Here is a 22,548-nt window from a genome sequence, read left to right as displayed (position 1 = left end):
GAGTCCTGCCCTGGTTGCACACCAGAGTTTCCTCGATGAGAAGCGCCTCTGCCCTTGGAAGAGAAGGCCTGCGACGCTGAAGGTTTGCGTGCTCTTGGTGGGATGGATGGAGGGTGCCTAGGGAAGGCACCTGCCCCCATGCCACTGCCAATGGGGAGCAGCAAGTAGGGGAAGAGGACAGCTGCGACTGGGCCAGTTTTGGGTGCTCTGTAAGCAGTTCAAGACTTGCAGAGATTGACTGATTTTTAAAGATTTGTAATGCACCTGGTGCCAGGGTACTCTGCCCCCACAAGGCAGCTTACAGGATTACAAAACACAGGAAAATACAATTGCCATTTCAGACTCACACATGCAAGCACCTAGCTAGCTCCTGCAACCGTTCTAGCTGTCACATCCTGTGTCCATTTCAGCTTCCAACACATCTTCAAGGGGAGCCCCATGTAGGGTTCAATGCAGTAATCTACCCTTCATGAAACCAAGGCCTGAGTCACTGTGGCTAGGTCAGCGTTCTCTAGGTTGGGCCTTAGGTGCCTAACCTGGCAACCAAGCCCACCTGTGCCTCCACAGATGGTGCCGAGGCCAGGAGCATGCACAGGCTGGGCACCTAGTCCTTCAGGAGGCGTGTGACCCCATCCAGTCAGATCGAAGCCTCCAGCCAGATTAGCAGACTTCCCAACCCTCAGTACTTCCATCTTACCTGGACTAAGATTCACCTTGTTAGCCCTCATCCCAATACCATTCCCAGACAGGGTTTTAACATCCTCCCTGGGTTTCGGTGGTAGAGAGGAAGAGCTGGGTGTCATCTGTACAATGAGGACACCGCAGTCCAAACCTCCAAGCAATGCTTCTCCCAGCGGTTTCATGTAGCTATTGAGAAGCATGGAGACAAGGTGGAACCTTGAGGGAGCCCAAATGTCAGCGGCCACGGGGCGGAGCAGAAGCCCCCCAGCACTAGAAGGTGCCACTGCAACAACTCTACTGCTGCAATAGTAGGGGCAGCTTGCAACCCATGCCTGCCCAGAGAGTGATCTGTCCACGACAAAAGACTTGCTGGACTGTCTGCAGGTAACAGTGGCAAATCGTGAGTTAGTTAAGCCACAATTTGCCATGGTGCAAGCCAGGTGCGTGCCACAGCCTTTTTGAATATTCAACACCTGATCAGGAATGGCTACGAGACGCCCAAACCAGGACACCAAAAGTTAAACAACCCACAGTTAAGCTAACTACTAACTGCGGGTTAACTGCGAGTTGTTACACACAAACCGGGCCACTATATGCTCCCACAGCCACCTTCCCTCTTCCAATGCAGAAGATCAAATCCAAGGTGTCTCCTGTCACACACAGTGGGCCAGATATAGTTTGAGCCAGGCTCATGGTCATTATGGCGGCCATGAAGTCCTGGGCTACTCTGCACAAGGCAGTCTCAGCACGGATGGCAGCAGCCCCACAAGTCTTGGGGTTCCCAACACTTCCTCTGAGAACACCCTCATCAGCTCAGGCAGGGAAACTGTTAGGCAGCGGAAATCAACAAAGTCCCTGCACTGTCTTGATCTTCCTCACAGGTCCTTCCCTGAAGCAGCTGTAAGCTAGGAAGCCAGTTCTGATAAGGCTTCAAAGGAAAGGAGGGGGCAGAACTGGTGGAAAAAAGCCCTCAGCCCTTGATCTTATTTACAGGCGTTGCTTGAAGACGACTTCACAGAACTCCAGTGCCTGAAGCCGCTTCATCTAACAGATGTTGATGCAACAGAAGTGACTTCAGCATGTCTCATCAGGCTGGCCAGACAGAACGAGGGACAGAGGCATACCTTTTCCCAAAGTCACCACACCATCCAGGCAGATGCACAAGGGGGCAGCTGCTCAGGCACTGGCCTCCTTCCAAAGCCTGCCACGACAGATACATCGCATCGAGGGGATGAGAGCAATGTCATGCCCAAGAAGGGGCAAGATTGCAGCTTGAGATCGATAGGCATATGATCAAGGAACACTTGATTACTTTGAATGAGTTCAAATCTCCAGGGCCAGATGAACTGCATCCTAGAGTAATAAAGGAACTGGCAGAAGAACTCTCAAGAGCCACTGTCTATTCTCTTTGAGAAATCATGGAAGACGGGGGAAGTGCCAGATGACTGGAGGAGGGCTAATGTGGTCCCTATCTTCAAAAAGGGTAAAAAAGGAGGAACCTGGGAACTACAGACCAGTCAGCCTGGCATCAATCCCTGGGAAAATTCTGGAGCAGATGATAAAGCAATCCATCTGTAAGCAGCTTGAAAACAATGCAGAGATTACTCGAAGCCAACATGGATTAGACAAGAACAAATCTTGCCAGATGAATCTCATCTCATTTTCTGATCAAGTAACCTCCCTTGTGGACCGTGGGAATGCTGTAGACATAATATATCTCGACTTCAGCAAAGCTTTCGACAAAGTGCCCCATGATATCCTGATGAGCAAACTAGCTCGAAGAGGGCTAGATGAAACAAAGATCTGGTGGATCCACAGTTGTCTAAAGAATACGACTCAAAGAGTGCTTATCAATGGGGCCTTCTCCACTGGGAGAGGTAACTGGGGAGAGGTAACAAGTGGGGTAGCGCAGGGCTCAGTCCTGGGCCCAGTGCTCTTCAACATTTGTATTAATGACTTGGAGGAGGAGGTACAGGGAATGCTGATCACATTTGCAGATGACACAGAATTGGGTGGGATAGCTAATACTTTGGAAGACAGAAACAAAGTTCAAAGTGATCTTGATAGACTGGAGCGCTGGGCAGAAAACAGCAGAATGACATTTAATAGGAATAAATGCCAAGTTCTGCACCTAGGAAAAAGAAACCAAATGCACACTTACAAGATGGGGGATATGTGGCTCAACAACACTACAAGCGAGAAGGATCTTGGAATTGTTGTCGATCACAAGCTGAATATGAGCCAACCATGTGATGTGGCTGCAAAAAAGGCAAATGCCATTTTGGGCTGCATTCATAGAAGCGTAGCTTCCAAATCCCAGGAAGTACTAGTTCCCTTCTACTCAACACTGGTTAGGCCTCATCTGGAGTACTGTGGTTCTGAGCACCACACTTTAAGAAGGATGCAGACAAGCTGGAGAGGGTTCAGAGGGCAACGAGGATGATCAGGGGACTGGAAACAAAGCCCTATGAAGAGAGACTGAAAGAACAGGGCATGTTTAGCCTTGAGAAGAGAAGATTGAGGGGAGATATGATAGCGCTCTTCAAGGACTTGAAAGGTTGTCCCAGAGAGGAAGGCCAGGATCTCTTCTCGATCATCCCAGAGTGCAGGGCACGGAATAATGGGCTCAAGTTACAGGAAGCCAGATTCCAGCTGAACATCAGGAAAACCTCCTGACTGTTAGAGCAATACGACAATGGAACCAATGACCTAAGGAGGTGGTGGGCTCTCCCACACTGGAGACATTCAAGATGAGGCTGGACAGCCATCTGTCAGGGATGCTCTGACTTGGATTCCCGCATTGAGCAGGGGGTTGGACTCGATGGCCTCGTAGGCCCCTTCCAACCCTACTATTCCATGATTCTATTCTATGATCTGGCCAAATCCGCCGCAGCCACAAAAGACAATGCCTCTATTGTCTCCCACAGCTACACAGAAGGGCTTCCTGAAGCCCCACTCACTCACAGCTCTCTCACCAGGCCCCCCCACTGCATACGGCAAGGCTGGAAAAGCACAAGGGTGCAAACTAGCAATACGTCCCCCTGTGATTCCTCAACAGAAAGTTGCAAAGCATCACAATGTATGTTTCTAGCCTTGGAAAGCTCAGTGTGAGCAACATGATTAAGACAACAGCATGCAAAATCTCCATGAAAGCCTCCTCTTTCTCTGCCTGCGTTTGGCTTGGCTGCAGACTGGCCAGCTGAAGGCCAGCTCTTGGCCAGTCTTCAAGAATACAATGAGACGTGGACAAGCAAAGCAGGAGGCTCAGGCAGCAGAACAGCAGTGAGCGTGTGAGTGTGCGTGTGTGAGTGCTGTAGATCCCCATTTTTTTGCATGTGCAAGACCTCAGGGAAAGTTACTATTTACTCAGGGAAGAACGTTATAGGTGAGCCACCTAAGAATTGCACTGCCATCCAATGCAAATCAGGGCTGACTGAACTGGGCGAGAAAAGCCACCATCAAACCTGCCTGCTTGATTTCAGGTACCTCTAAAACCTGGCACAAGGTCAGGGACCTTCACTTTTGGGCTAGGGGAGGTGGTTGCCAAAATAAGAGGTGTGCTTGGCACTGGTAAGCGCAATTGTGGGCCTCCGATAGGCACAATGCACCAAGGTAAGCTGAACAGCGTACCCACAAAAGCTGGATTCTGTGGCCTGCATAAACTGTGCAAATTAAACACAGGCTCCCCAACCCCAGGCACTGGAAACCCTCTTGAGACAACCACCCCAGATTCTGAGATTTCACCAGACACATTTCAAAGCCATCCCCACAGGCAAAAGGGCTGGAATCTTATCAATCTGAACCACACTTCCACTGTACACAGGAAGCGCCACAAGGCCAGTGCAGATGCGTGGAGACAGCATGCTCCAGAGGCTGCAGGGCTGTGAAGAGGCGAGCACTGTGATCTGCACAATTGTGCTGGCATCCACAAATCCACCCACTAGGGTCATGTGCCCCAGACCCCCTGGCGAGGATACCCAGCAGCCTCCCATTTGCACTGCAGTCTGGGTACAGAATAGTGAGAGTCTCTCCAAATTCCAGCACAAATGAGAGAAATCTCTGCATCGCCACAGGCCAGAGGACCTGAGAAGGGGAAGCTAGCGGTAAGGAGAAAGAGAGACTGGCTGGTCGTCAAGTCCTAGCTGAAGCCTCTTGGAGGGCAGCTTCATTTAGAGCAGGGGTGGGAAACTTGCATCCCTCCAGATATTTTGGCCCACGATTCTCATCAGCCAATGTATCTAGTGGTTAGGGATGATGGGAGTTGTAGGCCAAAACACCTAGAGGACCAAAAGTTCCCCACCCCCAACTGAGAGCATGCAAGTACAGTCTAGCCTCACTGTCATGAATGAAGACACCGTTGTCACCCAGAGCGGCCGGCAGCTTCTATGCTAGGGGAGGCAAAGGAAGCCATTTTGGGCCGGCACTGCCAAGATACCTTCTGCTGGCTTGGTCAGTTTTAGTCTAGTGTGCCACAAGAGTCTTCCTCTCAAGCCACTTCCCCTCAGGAAACAACGATGCTGTTGCATGACCAAGCCCAGACAGCAAAAAGGTCCTTACCCAGATTATAGAGGATGCAGGCCTGCTCATACTTGATATCCTCATGAGTCACAGCCTTGCCAGAGAAGATCTCAGTCCTGTAAACAGAGAGGCCCATTATGGCGGCTGACCAGAACGTGCTCCAATATAGGGCCCCTTTTCCAAGAAAGCATCCTCTGGTGTAGCGCTGAATACGCTCCCATCCCAGGAACCACTTAGCTCAATTACATGCCTCTTGCATGAGGTGCATGGAGTTTTTAACTACACCACTGAAGTGACAGAATCACATCTTCTGGATGAGCACACCAGACACACAGACTTTCTGTTCTCCTGGATACTCTGCCTGCACACCCCTTGGGAGGAGTCCGTAAATAAATACCCTGCTTGCTTCCCCCACCCTCTACTAAAAGATCCCTCTTCTTGAATCTCTGCACTTGCTCCATGACATCTCTCAAATCAGTTTCAAGTTACTAGTCCTTACAAAGACCTGTCTTCTCTATGCTGACTATACCCTCCTTCTACCCCCACCCCCATACAAATGTGGCTCTTCCCCACTCCTGCCTTTAGGCCTGCTGCCTTGCCACTTCCAATTCCCGAACAGCTGCTCCATCTCTATCCATTAGCCTTCATCTCCTTCATCCCTCCTCAAACCCTACTTCTCCTGCAATCTCTTTTGTGGATCAAAACAGGCCCACCTTCCCCAAGCTTTCTGTGGCCAACTAATGCTCCTGTACCTCTCCCCCATCATCTTTCTGCCACCCTTCCAACAGGGAATGCTGCAATGGCAGTTCTCCCCCATCCGGTGCAGAGACTAAGAAAGCGTCAACCCCACCTGGACCAGGCAAAAGGGCTTTGGGGTAGAGGGACAAGCCGTCCCCTTCCTCCCCTGCCAGGCCTCCCCCCTGTAGCCCTCTTACCAGGTGATGGGGACGGCCGCCTCGTGCTCTGCCCCCATGGGGATGCGGCTCTGCAGGTAGTGGAGCTGGCCAAAGTACTTGCGCAAGATGCTGCATCCTTCGAAGTCCCTAGGCACATTCACGGCATTCTGGCAGGAGACAGGGAAAGGGAGAGAGTGGCATTGCCATATTGATGTGAAGGGGGTGCGGGGAGAATGGAGGACACCCTCCCCAAGGACATTTGACCCTTTAAGGCCTGCATGGTGGAGAGTATCCTGTTGACATCACAATTGCCAATAGCGATCATACTCCACGCAGCAACCAGAACAGCAACAGATGAGCTCCCTTTGGGAAGCACCTCATTTTGCTTGGTATAAAAAAAAAATCACCTGTCCAGTGCTGAGAAAATAGGATATCCCTGCCTCAGAAGGCATGTGCCTGAGGCAACCCTCCTAGAGTGCGTCTGCGCAGTGCATATGGGTGGTGGTGCAGTGGCAGATTTGGAAGTGCTGATACTCATCATGAGAATCCCTGCAGCCACGATCCCAAGGAGAGTCCAAAATACAGGCTGCTGTGCGGATCCATATCAACAAGCCAGTTCTAGGAGCTTTCATCAGGAGCAGGTCTCCTGTAAAGCTAATGGGCCTTAATTGCCCACTCAAGACCAAGCCACCCCAAAATACTTGGCATTTCAACCAGGAACACTATATTGTTGTTCAGGGAATTCATTTCCCCCCAGCTACTCTGAGGATCTCAAGGAAGCTTGGAGATAACAGGCAATTCTGAGGGGGTGGCAGATGAGGTCAACAACCCTGCTAATCAAAAAGGCCCATTGCTTCATTCCAGCGAGCCCCGGCTTCGCTACCCCACTGCATCTGGACAAAGACACATGGACTGGCTTCATGGAAAGAGCCTAACAATGGTTCCAATAAATTCCCTTGGGCCGAGCAACCCTGATGGGCCAAGCACTGATTCACAAGCCAGGCTTCCTCCTCCTGTAGCAGCTCGTGAACTGTTTCTCCCACCCTCCATGCCTCTGTTTCCCCCCACACACACGTGGTCTGCTGGGCACAGCTCTGCCACGCCAGGTAATACTTCAGCCCCCTTCCCGCAAGAACCGTGGATGCCCTCACCTGCCTGAGCTGCTCAAGCTTCTTCAGCTCTTCATTGTAGTTCTCTGGATTCTCGCCATAGTTCTTCAGAACAAACTGGCAGGGGGAGAAGAGAAAATGTTACAACTCATACCTGGAGATCCTTGCGGACAGGAGGACAGGCCCCAACATTCCGGGACAGAAAGCTGCCAAAAGGCTTGATTTTTCTGGGACAGAGAAAGAAGGTCCACTGTTCCAACTTGGCTGAACATGTGCATTATATATGATGGGGGGGGGGGGATGACACATATGCAGTGGCTGAACTCTTCAGAAATGCACGCGCTATTAGGAAATGGTAAGCCCCCTGCCCATTACTACCCTGAGAAAGCCATTCCTCGGGTTTCACAGCAGCTCTTGTTATTTTAAATCCAAGAATGAAAGATCTGTCCTTCCCACAAAGAACATTTACATGGAGCAATCTGGCCAGGTCTACCCCTTCCGATGCCTCACCTGCTCTTACAGAATCTCCCTACACAGCAAGAAGACCTGATCCCAGTCTGTCCCCAAGCTGCCCGTTGTGTGGATGGGCAATGACCTCCCGGAGAATCCTTTCCCCTGGGTCTTCCAGCACTGGCTGGCTTGGGACTTATCCATTTGTGGATGAAAAGCAGCACAGAGGCTGCCAACCTGCAGCAGGACAATCACTCTTCAGGTAAAACACAGTCTACTTCCAGCCTGGACACATTCCTCCCTTCTAGAATAATCTGGACATTTATCCCCTAGCCTTCAGGAGAAGGAGGAAAGGTAAAATGTAAGAATACTTTTCTGAAAGTCCAGCTCAGTGCTGTGCAGGGCTGGACCCCAGCTGACCACATGATGGACAGAGTGCACAAGAGACCCCTAGCTAAATCTCAGTTTCTATAAACCAAATTGTCCTGATACACTGCTCTGCGTTTTGGGGGAGGGGGGTCCCCTTCCTGGTCAAAAAGGACCAGGAAGGTGTTTCTTTCATGGCTGAACGTCTAGTAGGATTCTCACAGGGAAACGCAGCTCAGCCTTCCCCAGCCTGGTGCTCTCCAGATCTGGAGGGCACCAGGTTGGGCAAAGCTGCGTTAGCTATCCTCCACGAGCAAATATCATCAAGCCCAATTATTCCCAGTCCTGAGCTGATGTAAAGGCAGCTCCTGGAAACAAACTGCAGCCCTGCCCACCCTGTGATGCAGTTCCATCACAACATGTCTTGGACTGGTCTCTGCATCAAATGAATGACGGGTTATTTAAGCAGGCACAGAGATGCCCACAACCCCCAGGCAGCCCTGCTGGCAAAATGACAAGCGGTAAACCTCGCCCAAAATCAGACCAGCTATGTAAGTTCTGATGGGGGGGTGGGGGTGGAATAACACTAAAACTGGGTGTCTTCCCAGACGATGCTTCCACAATGCTCCATGAGGGGGCTCCAAAACCAAGACTGAACCATTCTTACAGACTCAGATGCAGGGTAAATGTTAGAAAACATGCCTCCTTTCCAGCTGTTCACACTGACTGCTTCCCTTCCTACAATCTGTGGATACGGTGAGCAATTGTTCCAGCTCCCTCTTCTCAAAGGCACCTAATAAAGGAGTGTCATTGTGACCCACTTATGACCAGCTTTCCTCCAAGTTCAATCTACTGTAGCCTTCCTTGTCCTCTCTTAGCCGTTCACTATCTTCATAGCTTCCCAGTGAACATTTCCCACTTCGTCAGCATCCCACAGACACAAACAGGTTAGTCTAGAAAGGCCACATTCTTTGCTCACAATCACAGGTGTGCTGCAGTCTGGAGAAGGGACATCACAAACAGGGGAAAGGAAATAGCCAACCTAGGCTTCCAGAGAAACTGCCCATCATTTATTAGGCAAATTTAATTTCCAAGGACCTTTATCTCGACCACCTCCTAGTAAAATTATGTCAGGCCCTTTTCACAGATGGGGAAATTGAGGCTCAGACACAGCCACCTTGATCCAGCGAAGGGAGATCTGTGTCTTGAACCAGGGTCGCAAGTGCACAGCTAATGTGAATGCAGATCCATATGCATATCACAATACACCTGAGACCCTGCTGAAGTGGCTGGATGTATCTTTTAACATGTATGGGGATCCACACCCTGTTACAGCAGCATCACTAGGTGTTATGGCTGGCTGGAGTTGAATCGGGGAGAGTGACGTGCCCGAGGTCACACAGCAAGCTGATGGCATAAAGAGGAATACAGTCCTGTCTGCAAGGCTGATGCACAAAAGCCCTGACCATAACCAAGGACAGACTTCAACAAGTACCCTCACCATCGTGAGGGTGATGCCCCCTTCTGGGGGTGGAGTGACCCTGGTCCAAGGCACTCTGGACTCCTCCAGGCAGCATCACCCAACCCAAAATGCTGCCCCCCGCCCCATTCCCTTGGGGAAGGCTGTGAGGTAGGGGCTGTAGAGCCTTGACAAAGAAAGCTGCCCTACCCGGAGTAGCCAGCCAAGACTTGGGATGACAAAAACAGGCAGGACGCCAACTCCAAGCACAGGCCACTCAAGCCTGGGCTGATGATGCCATCCCCTTCCCAGTCAGCCACTGTGGGCGTAGAGAAAAGCCTCTTTTGCTGACCACCCAAGACTGAAGACCGAGCCGGCCAGTAGCTGGCAAGGGAGCTTAATAGGAGAAAGCTCAACACAAAGGAAAATGTGCCAGCATCCAAGAACCCCGCAGGGTCTCCCCGAAAGAAGCATCTCAACAATGGACCAGATTTATTGGCAGATCTCATGGTGCAGTCTTCCCCAAACCAGTGCCCTCCAGTGGCCATCCTGGCTGGTGATGATGGGAACTGTGGCCCAACAGGATGCCAAGCTGGGGAAGGCTGTCATGTCGCATCTTTCATCCGAATGTCAGAATCCCAGGGAGGAGTTAGAGGGGAATGAAAGCAGCAGTGAAGTCAATGGAAGCGCTGTGATGTTCCACAAAGTGGAGATCCTTTATTATGATCAAGCACCTCCGCAACAGCTACATCAAGATTTTAAGAAATACTGGAGTCAGGCCCTGCCCACAGGCTTCAGATCTCATGGTCTCACTCTCCCAGCCTTCAGCCACATGTTGAACCACAGTGAATCATGTGGAAAAATGTGGCCAAGTTATTCCCAGGTTCCAGGACTTTGCACCCTCTGCTCCCCACACCTCCCATGTATAGCAGTCCTCACACACTCATTTCCTAAGATAAGAAACAGTAAGACCACTTCCTTATTGATTGGCACCATCCTGCCAGGCATCAGCAGACTGTGACTCAGCTCCTATTTAAACCAAAAGTGACAAAACAGAGAGCCTCAGCCAATCCTAGTCACCGGAGATGTGCTTAAATTCTTGCTTTTATTATCATACTACTGCTACTACTGCTATTGCATACGCTGTTTTGGGAATTTTGAGGAGCAGAGAAACAGGGAGTTGGATCCAGATTTACACTGGATCAACTGTGCTGACGGAAGTGGACTTCCCACCCCTCCTTCCCACAGCAGCCCCGCCAGCCCCCTGAAAATGCTACATAGAGAGTCAGGAGACCCTGCAGAATGGAGTAAGCTGTGGTGGTCAGGAGAGGGGATCTCCAAAACTCAGGCGGAAGTCCTGTCTTCTCACAGAAGGCAGATCCTGGATCCAACCCAGTATAAATTAGTTATAAATAAATGGATGATCTTCCAATAAAATACTAGGAACCTCAGTTTGTGCAACCCTCCTGCTTGAATAAGGACTTAAAAATAAGGCCTTAAAACAAGGCTTAGAGATATTTTTAAATATGTTCAGCAGTATATAAATCTATTAAATACATAAACAAAACATGAGCCTAGATGCTCAGACCCTGAAATGCTACTGCTGGGACTTGGGGTGGGGGCAGGAAACCTAGGAAAAATCCATTAGCAACTTCTCTTGCCAAGTGCCACTGAAATGAAAATAACGGGAGACAGGCCAGAGGTGCTCTTGCACAGCTACTGTTCCTTTCAATGAGGCTTGTGCAGGAGAAATTCCCAGAAGTCTATAACATTATTCATTTTCCATTAAAAACTGATGCTGTAGAAGTGAATTCATGATTCTGAATTTCAATACTTAGAAATGCCCAGATTCTTCACTCTCCCTAACCCATCCCAAATTCTTGGCAAGGATATGTCAGTGAGGAGATCAGCCTATCTTGCAAAAAATGACGACTTCTCCCCCTCCCCAGGGACTTGGAATAAAACAGGACATTCACCCTCTGATGCCAAGGGCCTTGGATCAAAGGGCTCTTGTTCAAATCCTTGTTTCCTTTCATTTATTATATTTCTATACCGCCCCATAGCCGAAGCTCTCTGGGCGGTTCACAAAAATGAAAAACCATTTATATAAAATATAAAAACCATTCACATAATAATATAAAACAAGTAACACACACAACAAGAAATTAACAAGAAATTAATCTGACCATCTCTGAGAGTCAAAATTCCCCTCTGCTCCCGGCCACAATAATTAAGAGCTATAGGCCCCTTTCCACCTGGGCCAGGGGTGGAGGGGAGAACCTCGGCCCTCCTGGCGTCCAAATTCAGCCCTCCAGGGTTCCACAGAGGACCATGCCCCCTTCCACTGGCCCAGGGCCTCACGCACGCTCTCCCTTCTTTTACACCCTCCCCAGGTGCCTTGCATTCCATGCTCGGGGCTATAGAAAAAAAGGGTGTCTGAGGAGGTAAGGCGTTTGGCTTTTAATTTTGTCCCTATACTAGATGAATAGTACTAAAGCATGGGTGTGGTAGCTCTGGCCCAAGAGCCAAACGCGGTCATTCAGGGAGCCCAAAGTGGCCCCCTAGGGTTCCCCCTGGCCACACACCCTTTCCCCCAGCCAGCCATCATTTGGTGGTTTCCTGGCTTTTGTCCAGTTTTCTCCCCATTCGAGAAGGTTGCAATGCCTCTCCTGAGGCTGAGTGACAGGCAGGAAGAGCTTTGAGCTACAAGATACTGGTATTTTTTGCATTTTGTTTGTTTTTTTGCCCCCACCCCACCCCACCTTCAGCCCTGCACACCACTGAAATGGGGCCCCTGCGAGCTTTTCTGAAATTGAACGCAGCCCTCAGGCTGGAAGAGGTTCCTCACCCCTGCACTGGGCCACAAGATTGTCAAATGACGAAGAAAAGGCTAGCCAGGCCTTTTTCCTGCATATGAGCAGGAGCTGGTAATAAAAGGGGCAACCCTGAAAGGGGCAGAGACATCCAGTAATGGGCCAGGGCGGCCTCCGGCTACTGTGCTACTAGGCAGGGAGTAGGTGGAAAGAAAATAAAGGAATGGATGCTCTCTTTGTACACCCTTCTCCAACAGCATCCCCAATGTGTCACAAACAATTACTGTTGCCATGTTTACACCAAAGAAAGCTCAATACTCCTTGATAAGCACACAATGGTTTGGGGAGGCACATCTACACTGCAAGCATCTGTCTTAACTGTCCCCACTTTCCCCAAAGAGCCCTGGGAATTGCAGATGGCGAGAATTCTGAGGAAGATCCCAAGCCCAGCCTTAAAGAATTACAGTGCCCTCCCCTCCCTCCACTATCCTCCAGTAACAGCTATTCCATCAGCATGCAGTGGAGGAAGAGGTGGGACGCAAGAGCACGCCATCAGCTCCGCTGTATCTAGCGCCTCTTCTCCCTTTCCTGTCTCCCTTTAACCTGGTCTTGATACAAATTTGGTAATTTTGAACTGATGCCTGAGTTTGCTCATTTTCGTCTTCCCTCCTCAACCTTGTTTTCCTTTTGTGTCATGATTAGATTGTAAGGCTGCAGACAGGGACTATCTTGTTCATCTACTGGTTTTATGTAAGCTGCTCTGGGAGCCTTTTCTGCTGAAGAGTGGCATAAAATGCTTTAAATTCATCAATAATAATCAGTTTAAGTCAATAGGGTATGCCCTCAGTCTTTTCTCAGGAGCTGCTCCTAATTTTTCCAGAGTGGTGGGCACCCAGGAAAATCCAAGCACCTCCCTGACCATTTATCAAGAGGGAACTGCTATTGGGCACACCAAAGGACACCAAGAGGAGCTTCAAGGGTAGGAGAGGAGACAGCTATCTTGGGCCAATGCTCCCAGAAGCAGCCTATATCCCAAAAGAAAGGGCAAGTCCCTTTAGGGCAGGCAAGGAGTGCCCCTTTCGTGCAGCTTCTACCTGGCTAAGTCATCCTCCTTATTCACCACCCCCAATCCTATTTGCTCAGCAAGTGGAAGACTGACGTGAAGAAACTCCTTGCAGGGGAAAGCGTGGAATTTACTTCTGAGTACATAAGTGAGTGGGAATGACACTTACATACGGTACACCCTTTACTGAGATAATGTCCAGGATGAACTTTGAACACTCAAGAAGCACTGCATAAACACCAAGGCAGCAATCCTATGCACACTTACCTGGGTGTAAGCCCCACTGAACAGAGTGGGGCTTCCTCCTAAGTCAACATGCACAGGAGTGTGCTGCATGTTGCATAATGCTTTTTAATGCAGAGAAATTCCCAATGTGGCTTGAGGAACGCGGCCATGCATCCTGACCCTACCCAGATGTACACAGAATTCAGTCCCTATGACTTCAATGGGATTCACTTGGCAGTAAGTATGCAAAGACTGCCACCTTAATCCTCTTTTCCTCTGGTCCAAATATATCCACTTCCTTATATCTTTCCTCCTACATCAGGGGTGGGAAACCTGTGCCCTGCCAATGTTGCTGGACTCCAAATCCCATCATCCTTGACTTACATGAAGAATTCCAAGCCATTTCCCAAGTTTGCAACTCTCCTCCAAATGCTCTGCTTACCTTATTAAAATGTGAAGACTAGAATTGGAAACAATATGCACAGTGAGAAAGACCACTTATCAAAGACAGTAAAATTCCCGTATCCTGTACCTTGTTTGCAATGTTTCAGTTGATATGAATACACTTTCCAAGACTCTCTCTTGAAACCATCACAGCCACAGGAGCATCAAGCCATTTTGAACTTGTAAAGACGAGGAGAGAAGATGCACTAATGGGATGAGCGTGGGCTCAGGGAAGAGAGCACTTCCCAAAAGCCTCTCTGCTGGAAACCAAGAACCACTGGTGGTGTCTTCTAACACTCTCTTCCCTCTGCAGCTTCAATGCCATAGGAGAGTTTGCTTGTTAAATGGGCTCCTCTTTTGCTTTTTAATGGGCCCCGCTTTTCTAAACACATCACCTATGGCAGGCTTCCCCAACCTGGTGTCCTCCAGATGTTTTGGACTTCAACTCTCATCAGCCCCACCCAACATGGGCTATGGTCAGGAATCCTGAGAGGCGAAGACCAAAACATCCGGAGGGTAGTAGGCTGGAAAAGGCTGATCTATGGCTTTGGAAAGGGACAATCTGAGGAGGGGAGGGGGGAACAGCAGCATATTCCCGTGTTATTAAGCAGGACTGGCAAGCAAAGCATACATGGAGAGCTTTCAAACAATGTGGCTGCAAAAAAGGCAAATGCAATTTCAGGTTGCATCAATATGAGCATAGTTTCTAGATCACAGGAAGTAATAATTCCACTCCTCTCTGCTCTGATCAGACCTCACCTTGAATACTGCATCCATTTCTGGACACCACACTTTAAGAAGGATTCAGAAAAATTGGAACAAGTTCAGAGAAGGGCAACAAAGATGATCAAGGGACTAGAAATTAAGTCGTATGTAGAAAGATGGAAGGAACCAGGTATGTTTTTAGCCTTGAGACGAGAAGACTGAGGGGGGATATGAGAGCACTTTTCAATTACCAAAAGTCTTGTCACACAGAAGAGGGCTGCAACCTGCTCTCTATTAACCAAGACTGTAGGACATGAAATAACAGGCTTAAGTTGCAGGAAGGCAGATTTCGGTTGAACATCATGAAAAACTTACTAACAATCACAGCAGTCAGACAATGGAACCAGCTGCCTTGGGAGGTGGAGGGCTCTCCGTCACTGGAGGTATTCCATCAGAGACTGGACAGCCATCTGTCAGGGATGCTTTAAACTGGATTCTTGCAGTGAATGGGGGCGGGGGGGGGGGTGGACTTGATGGCCTTCCAACTCTATGATCTTAAATATAATTTGGATCCAGGTAGGTGTGAAAAGAGGGACCGTGCTGGCTTAGTGGTTAAGACGCTGAACTGCAGACTGGAAGGTCGGCCGGTCAGCAGTTCAAGACCCGAGTGCTGCGTGACGGAGTGAGCTCCTGTCTTCAGTCCCAGCTTCTGCCAGCCTAGCAGTTCGAAAGCAAGAAATTGCAAGTAGATAAATAGGTACCGCCTCGGCGGGAAAGGTAACAGCGCTCCGTGCACCTCGGTGTTCAGTCATGCCAGCCAAGCGCTGGCTCTTCGGCTTAGAAACGGGGATGAGCACCGCACCCTAGAGTTGGACACGACTGGCTGGGGACACCTTTACTTTTTTTTTTTTTTAGGTGTGAAAAACAAGGAGGAGACTGAACACGAAGGTATGATACGCCATTTCTTGGGGGCAGAGAGCTGTCCAATTAAAGAGACTGAGTCAGGAGTTGAATAAGCAGCCTGAATACTGTGCGTCAAGCCTAAAGGCCCACAACACGCCCACACCGCCTCCTTCGCTTTCAGTCATCCCCTTGCAATGCCTCACAAGCTTCCCCCTTCACGGTCCTGACAAGGCTGTCCCTTCCTCCACATTGTACTCAAGACACCTCTCCTGCTCCCTTGACCCATCTTTCTCGAGAACTCTCTTCCCTGATCAGCATTCACATTAATGAAGCAGACTCCATTGCTTCATATAGGTCAGTTGCCCTTTAACCCAGTGCGTCTTGAGTTTGAGCTCTCCTCCTAAACTTAGCCTACCTCCTAAACCTAGTCAACGCTGTGCCAACTATCTGCTCCAAAGAGCATATGGATCCCCACACATGGTCATGCACATGCAGTGTGCTACTATGTGCAAACATCTGTGGATTAGGGAACTCATCCAACAGTGGTATTACATGGACACATAGAACAACGTATCTGACCCCTCCGAAAATCAACACACGGCAAAGCAGAACGAAAATACAGCTCCTCCCAAAGATGATAGAGCAATCCAGCCCATTTCAGTGTGCTACTCTCCCTCAGCTCAGCCTGCTGGTATGGTGGCGGTGGCTGGTGACAGGCTGAGCTGAGGGAGAGCAGAGCCATTCCACCAGCCCTGCTAATGGAATTATTTTTCCCTCTCCTCCCACCCATTCCTTTTTCTTTGTGTACTGTGTCTTTTTAGATTGTAAGCCTGCGGGCAGGGACTGTCTGGTTTTACTGGCTGCACGTAAGCTGCTCCGGGAGCCTTTTCGGCTGAGGAGGAGGATAAAAATGTTTTCAGACAAACACCCTATGAGGAAAAGTTAGAACATCTGGCGGCTTCTGAGTTTTGAAAAAAGGCAAGCAATGGGGGTGGAGACATGATCGAGGTTTATAAAATCATGCTGGTATAGAGAAAGTGGGAAAATGATTCATGGTATGGAGAAAGAGGACCAGGAGACATTTTCCTCCCTCTCATAACAATGGAATCTGGGGTCATCCAATGAAACGGAGGGATGGGAGATTCAGGACAGACAGCACAGAGTGAAATTACAGAATTCTCTACCACAAGATATGGTGATCGCACCAGCTTGGACAGCTCTGAAATGGTATTAGACAAATTCATGGAAGATAAGACTAGCAAGGGCTAGGAGTCATTATGGTTATATACTGCCTCTGATATCAGTCACTGGGGAACAAGTGAGAGAAGTTATTGCCCTCATGTCCTGCTTGTGGGTTTCCCATTGGTGTATCTGGCCGGCCACTGTGGGAACAGAATGCTGGACTAGATGGGCCTTTGACCTGATCCAGCAGGGCGCTTATGTTCTCAGTTCCACCCACCCATGCGTCTTGGCCAGTGAAAGGCCCCCACCTGCCTCAGGATCCCATCCCACCGCCCTAGAACTTTGCCATCTCTCCAAGCGGTGGGGGAAGCACCCACCCTACAGTTTGAGAACCACCGCCTTAGCACCCTTTAATTGCTTTGTTGTCCTGACAACTGGGACGGCAGAAGAACGGTGTTTTCCACTCTTTCAAGCCAAGCTCATAGGTGAAGCCCCATTAGACAAGCCAGCCCCAGCCCTAGAATGCAGCAGGGATTCCCGATGACCACGAAGCACAAGGGTGTGATCATCTGCATCAGCCCCAGAAACAGATTCGCAGGCAGGCCTCCCTTTCTTCCAAGGTTCTATAGGCCGTGTTTCCTTACGGCTGAAATCACGACCATCAGTGTCCATTCACAGCCCCACCACCCGCTCCAGTTACCTTTGCCCCACTGTGCACAAGCTAGCCCAGCCTACCCCAGCCTGGTGCCTGCCAGACCTGCTGGACTCCGGCTCCCATCCCCTACAGCCAGTTGACCAGGCCGACTGGGGGTGATGGAAGCTGTGGACCAGCATATCTAGAGGGCGCCAAGTTGAGGACGGTTGGGCTTGCCCCGGGGCTGGCAACCTGCAACCCTCCGGACACGTTGGCCTGCAACTCCCATGATCCTCCACCATTGGCTATGCCGGCTAGGGCTGATGGGAGCGGCAGGCCAACCACCTGGAAGGCCTCCGCCAGCTCGGTCACCAGTTACCCTGTGCGTCTTCACCCCATAAACATTTCCTGCGCCCCAGCAGCCGCCTCTCCTCCTAGCTGCCCCACCCACGCCCCTGACGTCCCCCGCAAAGGGCCACAGAGGGGCCCCCACGCCCCTTCCTACACGTGCCCCGCCCTCCTGAGGAGCCCCTCCTCTTGCCCCGCAGCCCCTCCCGCAGGGCTCCCCCCACCCCCACAGCCCAGCCCCTCCCCTCAAGTCCCCCCTCCACCACCCCCGGCCCCGTCGCCCCCGCGACCGCCCCTCGAGGCCGCGAGCCCCCCGGAAAAACAAGCCCCTGCTCAGCCCGTCCCCCGTCGTGCCCCTCCCCCTCAGAAAGGAAGCCCCGGGCGGCCGCACCTTCTTGACGGCCGGGTGGAAGCCGAACTCTCCGGCCTCCTTGAGGTCCAGCCAGATCATGGGCATGCGGGGCACGGCCTCCATCCCGCCCGCCGCCGCCGCCCTCTCCTCAGACGCGGAGGCGGCCCTCAGCGGCGGCCGCGCCAGGCCCCCCGGGCGGAGCCGAGCCCGAGCCGAGCCCAGCCGAACGCGCGGGGCGGAGGCCTGCTCCCCGCCGGAAGCCGCTGCGCCGCGCGGCTCGCTGGGAAGCGTAGTCCCGGCTCTCGGCGCTCCGCGGCTGCCGAGCCGAGCCGAGCCGAGCGCGGGGAGGGAGGCGGCCCGGGGCCCCGAGGCTCCGAGGCCAGCGCGGCTGGGACCCGCCCCGGGCTTCGGCCAGAGCGCCGAAGGAGCGTGCCGGCGCTGGACGCCCGACGCCCGGAGCGGCTCCCCGGCCTCCGCTGGCGCTCCCGGCGCTCCCGGCTCAGCCGCGGCCGGCTTATCCTCCCCTGCCTTTGCGCTGCGAGCTGGAGACCGGGGCTGCTGCGGCCTCGTGGGTCTGTCGCAAAGCCCCGTTGAGGCTTCCCGGGGCTGCGAAGCTGTAGACGGCGCCATCCTGCGCGTGAGCTCCCGGGAGTAATTCCCGCTCCGTTTAGCTGCGCGGGCCTTACTCCCAGGGAACGCGCGTCGAGCTGCAGCCGTGGGCGTTTTCTTACAATTACCTAGACGTTATTTTGGGGAGCCTTTTCAGAGTTTCGTTGCTTTATTCTGATACTCTGATTGCTAATTCTAGAGATGTTGTTTTGAATGTATTGTTCTTGATGCTTTTTTGCTGGATTATTGTTTAGTTACTTTCTTCTCTTGTGTTTATTTTAATTTGTAAAGCCGCTTTCATCATTGCAGAAGAGTGAGGTAAAAGCACCAAAGTGGCCACCTGGAGAATCTGTGATAGAAAGCTGGGGTGCCAACATTATGATGAGAACAGAAGAAGAGCTGTGCTGGCCAGGCCCTCCCCCCAGCCCACCAGGGCCACCACCCCGCCCCGTTGCACCGGGCTCTACCCTCTGATCTATGAGACTCTGCCCCTTAGCTCCCAAGCTCCATCCCTTACATCTCAGGAGTTGAGAGAACTTGACATCTCTAGATGTCAGGTCGGCCTGATCCAGGATCTGCCTTCTTTGGGGAGGGAGCTTCCACTCAGAGAAGGTTCCTTTGAATGATTTTGGGGGATCCCCCCTTCTCCACACCTGACCCCATTCAGGGTCTCCTAACTCTCTGTCTATCATTTTCAGGGGGGTGCTGTGGGAAGGAGGGGGCTCGGAAGTCCATCTCTGCCTGCGCAGTTGCTGCTATGTAAATCTGGATGCAGCCCCCTGCTTTGAACTAACCAGCCAAAACTTTGGAGGTCGGTTTGTAATACAAAGCTGAGTGTGAGGTATTACAGAACATAATTTGGAACTGGACAGACAACAACCTGCTATAGGATTAGCTTGTCTTCTTTGACTGCCTGTTTCAGCGGGGGTGCTCCACAAGATTCCTACAAATCAACTCATAAGCATGTGATGCTCCATTGCATGTCACAGTCCATGACATGCACACTCCATTGCATGTCACATGTCACAGGGTGCAATCCTATGCATGTTTAGACAGGGAAAAATTCCTGCAACTCCCAGCATGCCTCAGCCAGCTATGTTGACTAGGGAATGCTGGGAATTGTTGGACTTTTTCCTGTCTAAGCATGCGTAGAATTGTGTTCTAAGTGTGTGTAACATAGTCATTCCTGCGTAGAAATGCTTTCCATGTGTAGGGGTTCTGTAAAGCACCAAGGAAGTCGTTAGCAGGCACAATACAAGAGAGACAGTGCATATATCGGTAGATTGTGCCAGGTGCCGGCTGAAGTAGGATTCCAGAAGCTTCCACATTAAGCGGGATCCGGGGCAGGAAATGAGCAGCCATATAAACCTGTCCCTTGGACTAAGCCCCCCCCCCCCCCCCCGGCCACACTGGCTTCAGACTGTATGGACTGCACAGCTGTGTGCTAGTTGAGGACGTCTGCTGCCTAGCGACTGAAGGTGGTGCTGCAGGCTTCAAACACATTTGAATTATGTGAAATGTATGGATGTTTTTCAAAAGCAAAATAACCCCGAAGAGCACATCCTCTCGGGTCCCCTTAGTATGCACACCAAGTTTCAGGAGCCTAGATTTCATGGTTGGGCACTATGGTGCTGACAGATGGACAGACAGACATTGACTTTTATTATTATAGACAGAGTGCTGTCAGTGACACCTTAGTTTCCAGTTTCCCTTCGGATTTGCGCTACATTTCTAAGGATGCCTCAGAATACCTACACAAACCTTCCCCAACATTGTAAGCTCCCAATTTGTGGACCACAACTCAGCCCCAACCAGACTGGCCAATGGGCATGGGATGCTGGGAGTTGAAGTCCAAAACATCTGGAAGGCACCAGATTGGGGGAAGTGGAGCGACAGCCTTGTCCTGAGCAATCTCACCTTTTTCTGGAGTAACCTCTGACCCTCATTGGCAACTGTCACTCCATCTTCTCCATCCTTTCCTTCCTGTCTCCTGGCCTGGAGGAGGTAGATTTTTACTCCCAGAACTAGGCTAAACCTAGAACCTAAAACAAAGATGCATTTGGGTATTCCTCAGCTGCAAAGTTTTTGTAAATTATTGATCTCTCTACTATTAGTGTACATATTTTGAATGTGTGCCGGGGGGGGGGGACGACGACTGAATGCCTCCCTCTCCCTGCAAATATCAGCTCCCAGCAATGTTCATCTGGTTACTGAGGCAGCTGAGTGGGTGGTCTGCGCGGGAGGAAGAGAAGATAGACATAGGCGTATTGGGGGAAAAAACCCAAGCAAGAAACCCATTGCGCCTGCGCATAGAAGCATCTTGTTCCTGGGCACTCCGAGAGGTCCGCCATGGGAATCCTTGCGATATTGTGAGCCGAGGAGGCCAGCATACGACTCTCAGATCAGACGCAGATCCTGGGCACCCACGGATGTGTGTTTTGAAGGTGAAATCACACGCACATCATATGCGCTAGACCAGACTTGCCCAATCTGGCACCCTCCACATGTGATGGACTACAACCCCTATCATCCCCAGCCAGACTGGCTGGGGGTGATGGGTGTTGCAGCCCAACACATCTGGGGACCAGAGGCTCCACACCTTGGAGAGCTCCTTTAGAGTTCTGAGAGGTTCTGACTGAAACTTGGAGTGGATTCCCTGCCCCACTGGCCTCGGAGCAACCACCCTCCAGTGCTCCAAAGTCTCCATGGGTTCGCTCTCCCCCTGCAATCCCGATTTACCCCTGCCTGTGATCTTCACTCCTCCAGCTTGGGTACCGTCCGCTCTCCCACTCCGACCTTTCTCCCTTGCCCCCCCTTTGGCCTGGAACTGCCTCACGGAGCTGGCCACCTCTCTTACTTCCTTCAAATCCCTCCTCAAACCCCCCTTTTTTCCTGCGAAAACTTTGGCACAGCCCCAGTTGCCATACCCATTGCTGGCATAGGAGGTCTGGTGACCTCCAGGTGTTTTGGACTATGACTCCCATAGGCCCCGACCAGCATGGGAATGGTATGGGTGATGGGAGTTGTAGTCCAAAATACCTGAAGGGCCCAGCTTCCCTACTTCCGCCCTGCTGTACCTTGAAACTAAACCAAGAGATATGTGGACTTGAGACCAATACATAGTCTCTTGTTCGCCGTTGCCTCTCCTCCCTGTGTTGTCTCCTGGAGTTAGATTTTTAGATTGCATGTTCCTCGGGGCAGGGACCTGTCTAGTCGTACTTTGTAAAGTGTTGCATGCACTGAAAGTGCTTCATCAGCATCATCTCAATTGCAGCTGAGTGGCCCACCTTCATCCCCGGGGATTTTTTGCTCCTTCTCTAGGTTGCTGAGCAAGAACAGGGCGTTTGTCATGACTTGTGGGAGGCTGAGGCCTGTCTTAAACCAGTGCCTGTTATACACTGGCGATGGGGTTGCATCTCCGAAATCCCATTATTGCACCCACCCATTAGGACAGCCACACATCTGGTGGGGTAGCAAAATGGAGGGTCCCTCCAAGATGCCCCCATCTTGCTGCAGGCAGGCATTTTTAGACTCTGGTCTCAGGGCAGAGTCTAGTTAAGCTATGGAATTTGCTACCACAAGACGTGGTGGTGGCCACCAATTTGGATGGCTTTGAAAGGGGGGTGGACAAATTCCTGGAAGAGAAGGCTATCAGTGGCTACTAGTCCTGATGGCTATGTGCCACCTCCAGTATCAGCGGCAGTGTGCCTATGTACAGCAGTTGCTGGGGGACATGGGTGGGAGGGTGCTGTTGCACTCCTGTCCTGCTTGTGGGTTTCCCGTGGGCAGCT

General features: G+C 51.2%; 1 protein-coding gene across 1 annotated transcript in view; it reads right to left on the bottom strand.

Moving 5' to 3' along the window:
• The window catches only part of PTPN23 (protein tyrosine phosphatase non-receptor type 23), a 50,181-nt gene extending 30,538 nt beyond the window's left edge, over positions 1-19,643 (bottom strand). The window contains exons 1-4 of the mRNA XM_084859593.1: positions 18,188-19,643; positions 7,247-7,321; positions 6,135-6,262; positions 5,239-5,315 (exon numbers count right to left, since the gene is read on the bottom strand). Coding sequence (XP_084715719.1) covers positions 5,239-5,315; positions 6,135-6,262; positions 7,247-7,321; positions 18,188-18,778 — 871 coding nt within the window. The 5' untranslated portion in view covers positions 18,779-19,643. The remainder of the gene's footprint in view (positions 1-5,238; positions 5,316-6,134; positions 6,263-7,246; positions 7,322-18,187) is intronic.
• Between the last annotated feature and the right edge of the window lie 2,905 nt (positions 19,644-22,548).

The sequence above is a fragment of the Heloderma suspectum genome, chromosome 5 (genome assembly GCF_057233095.1).
Source record: "Heloderma suspectum isolate Gila_16-S chromosome 5, 16-S_ref, whole genome shotgun sequence".
NCBI lineage: Eukaryota > Metazoa > Chordata > Lepidosauria > Squamata > Helodermatidae > Heloderma > Heloderma suspectum.
Note: the sequence above shows the minus strand (reverse complement) of the source record. Positions and strands in the feature narration are given on the sequence as shown.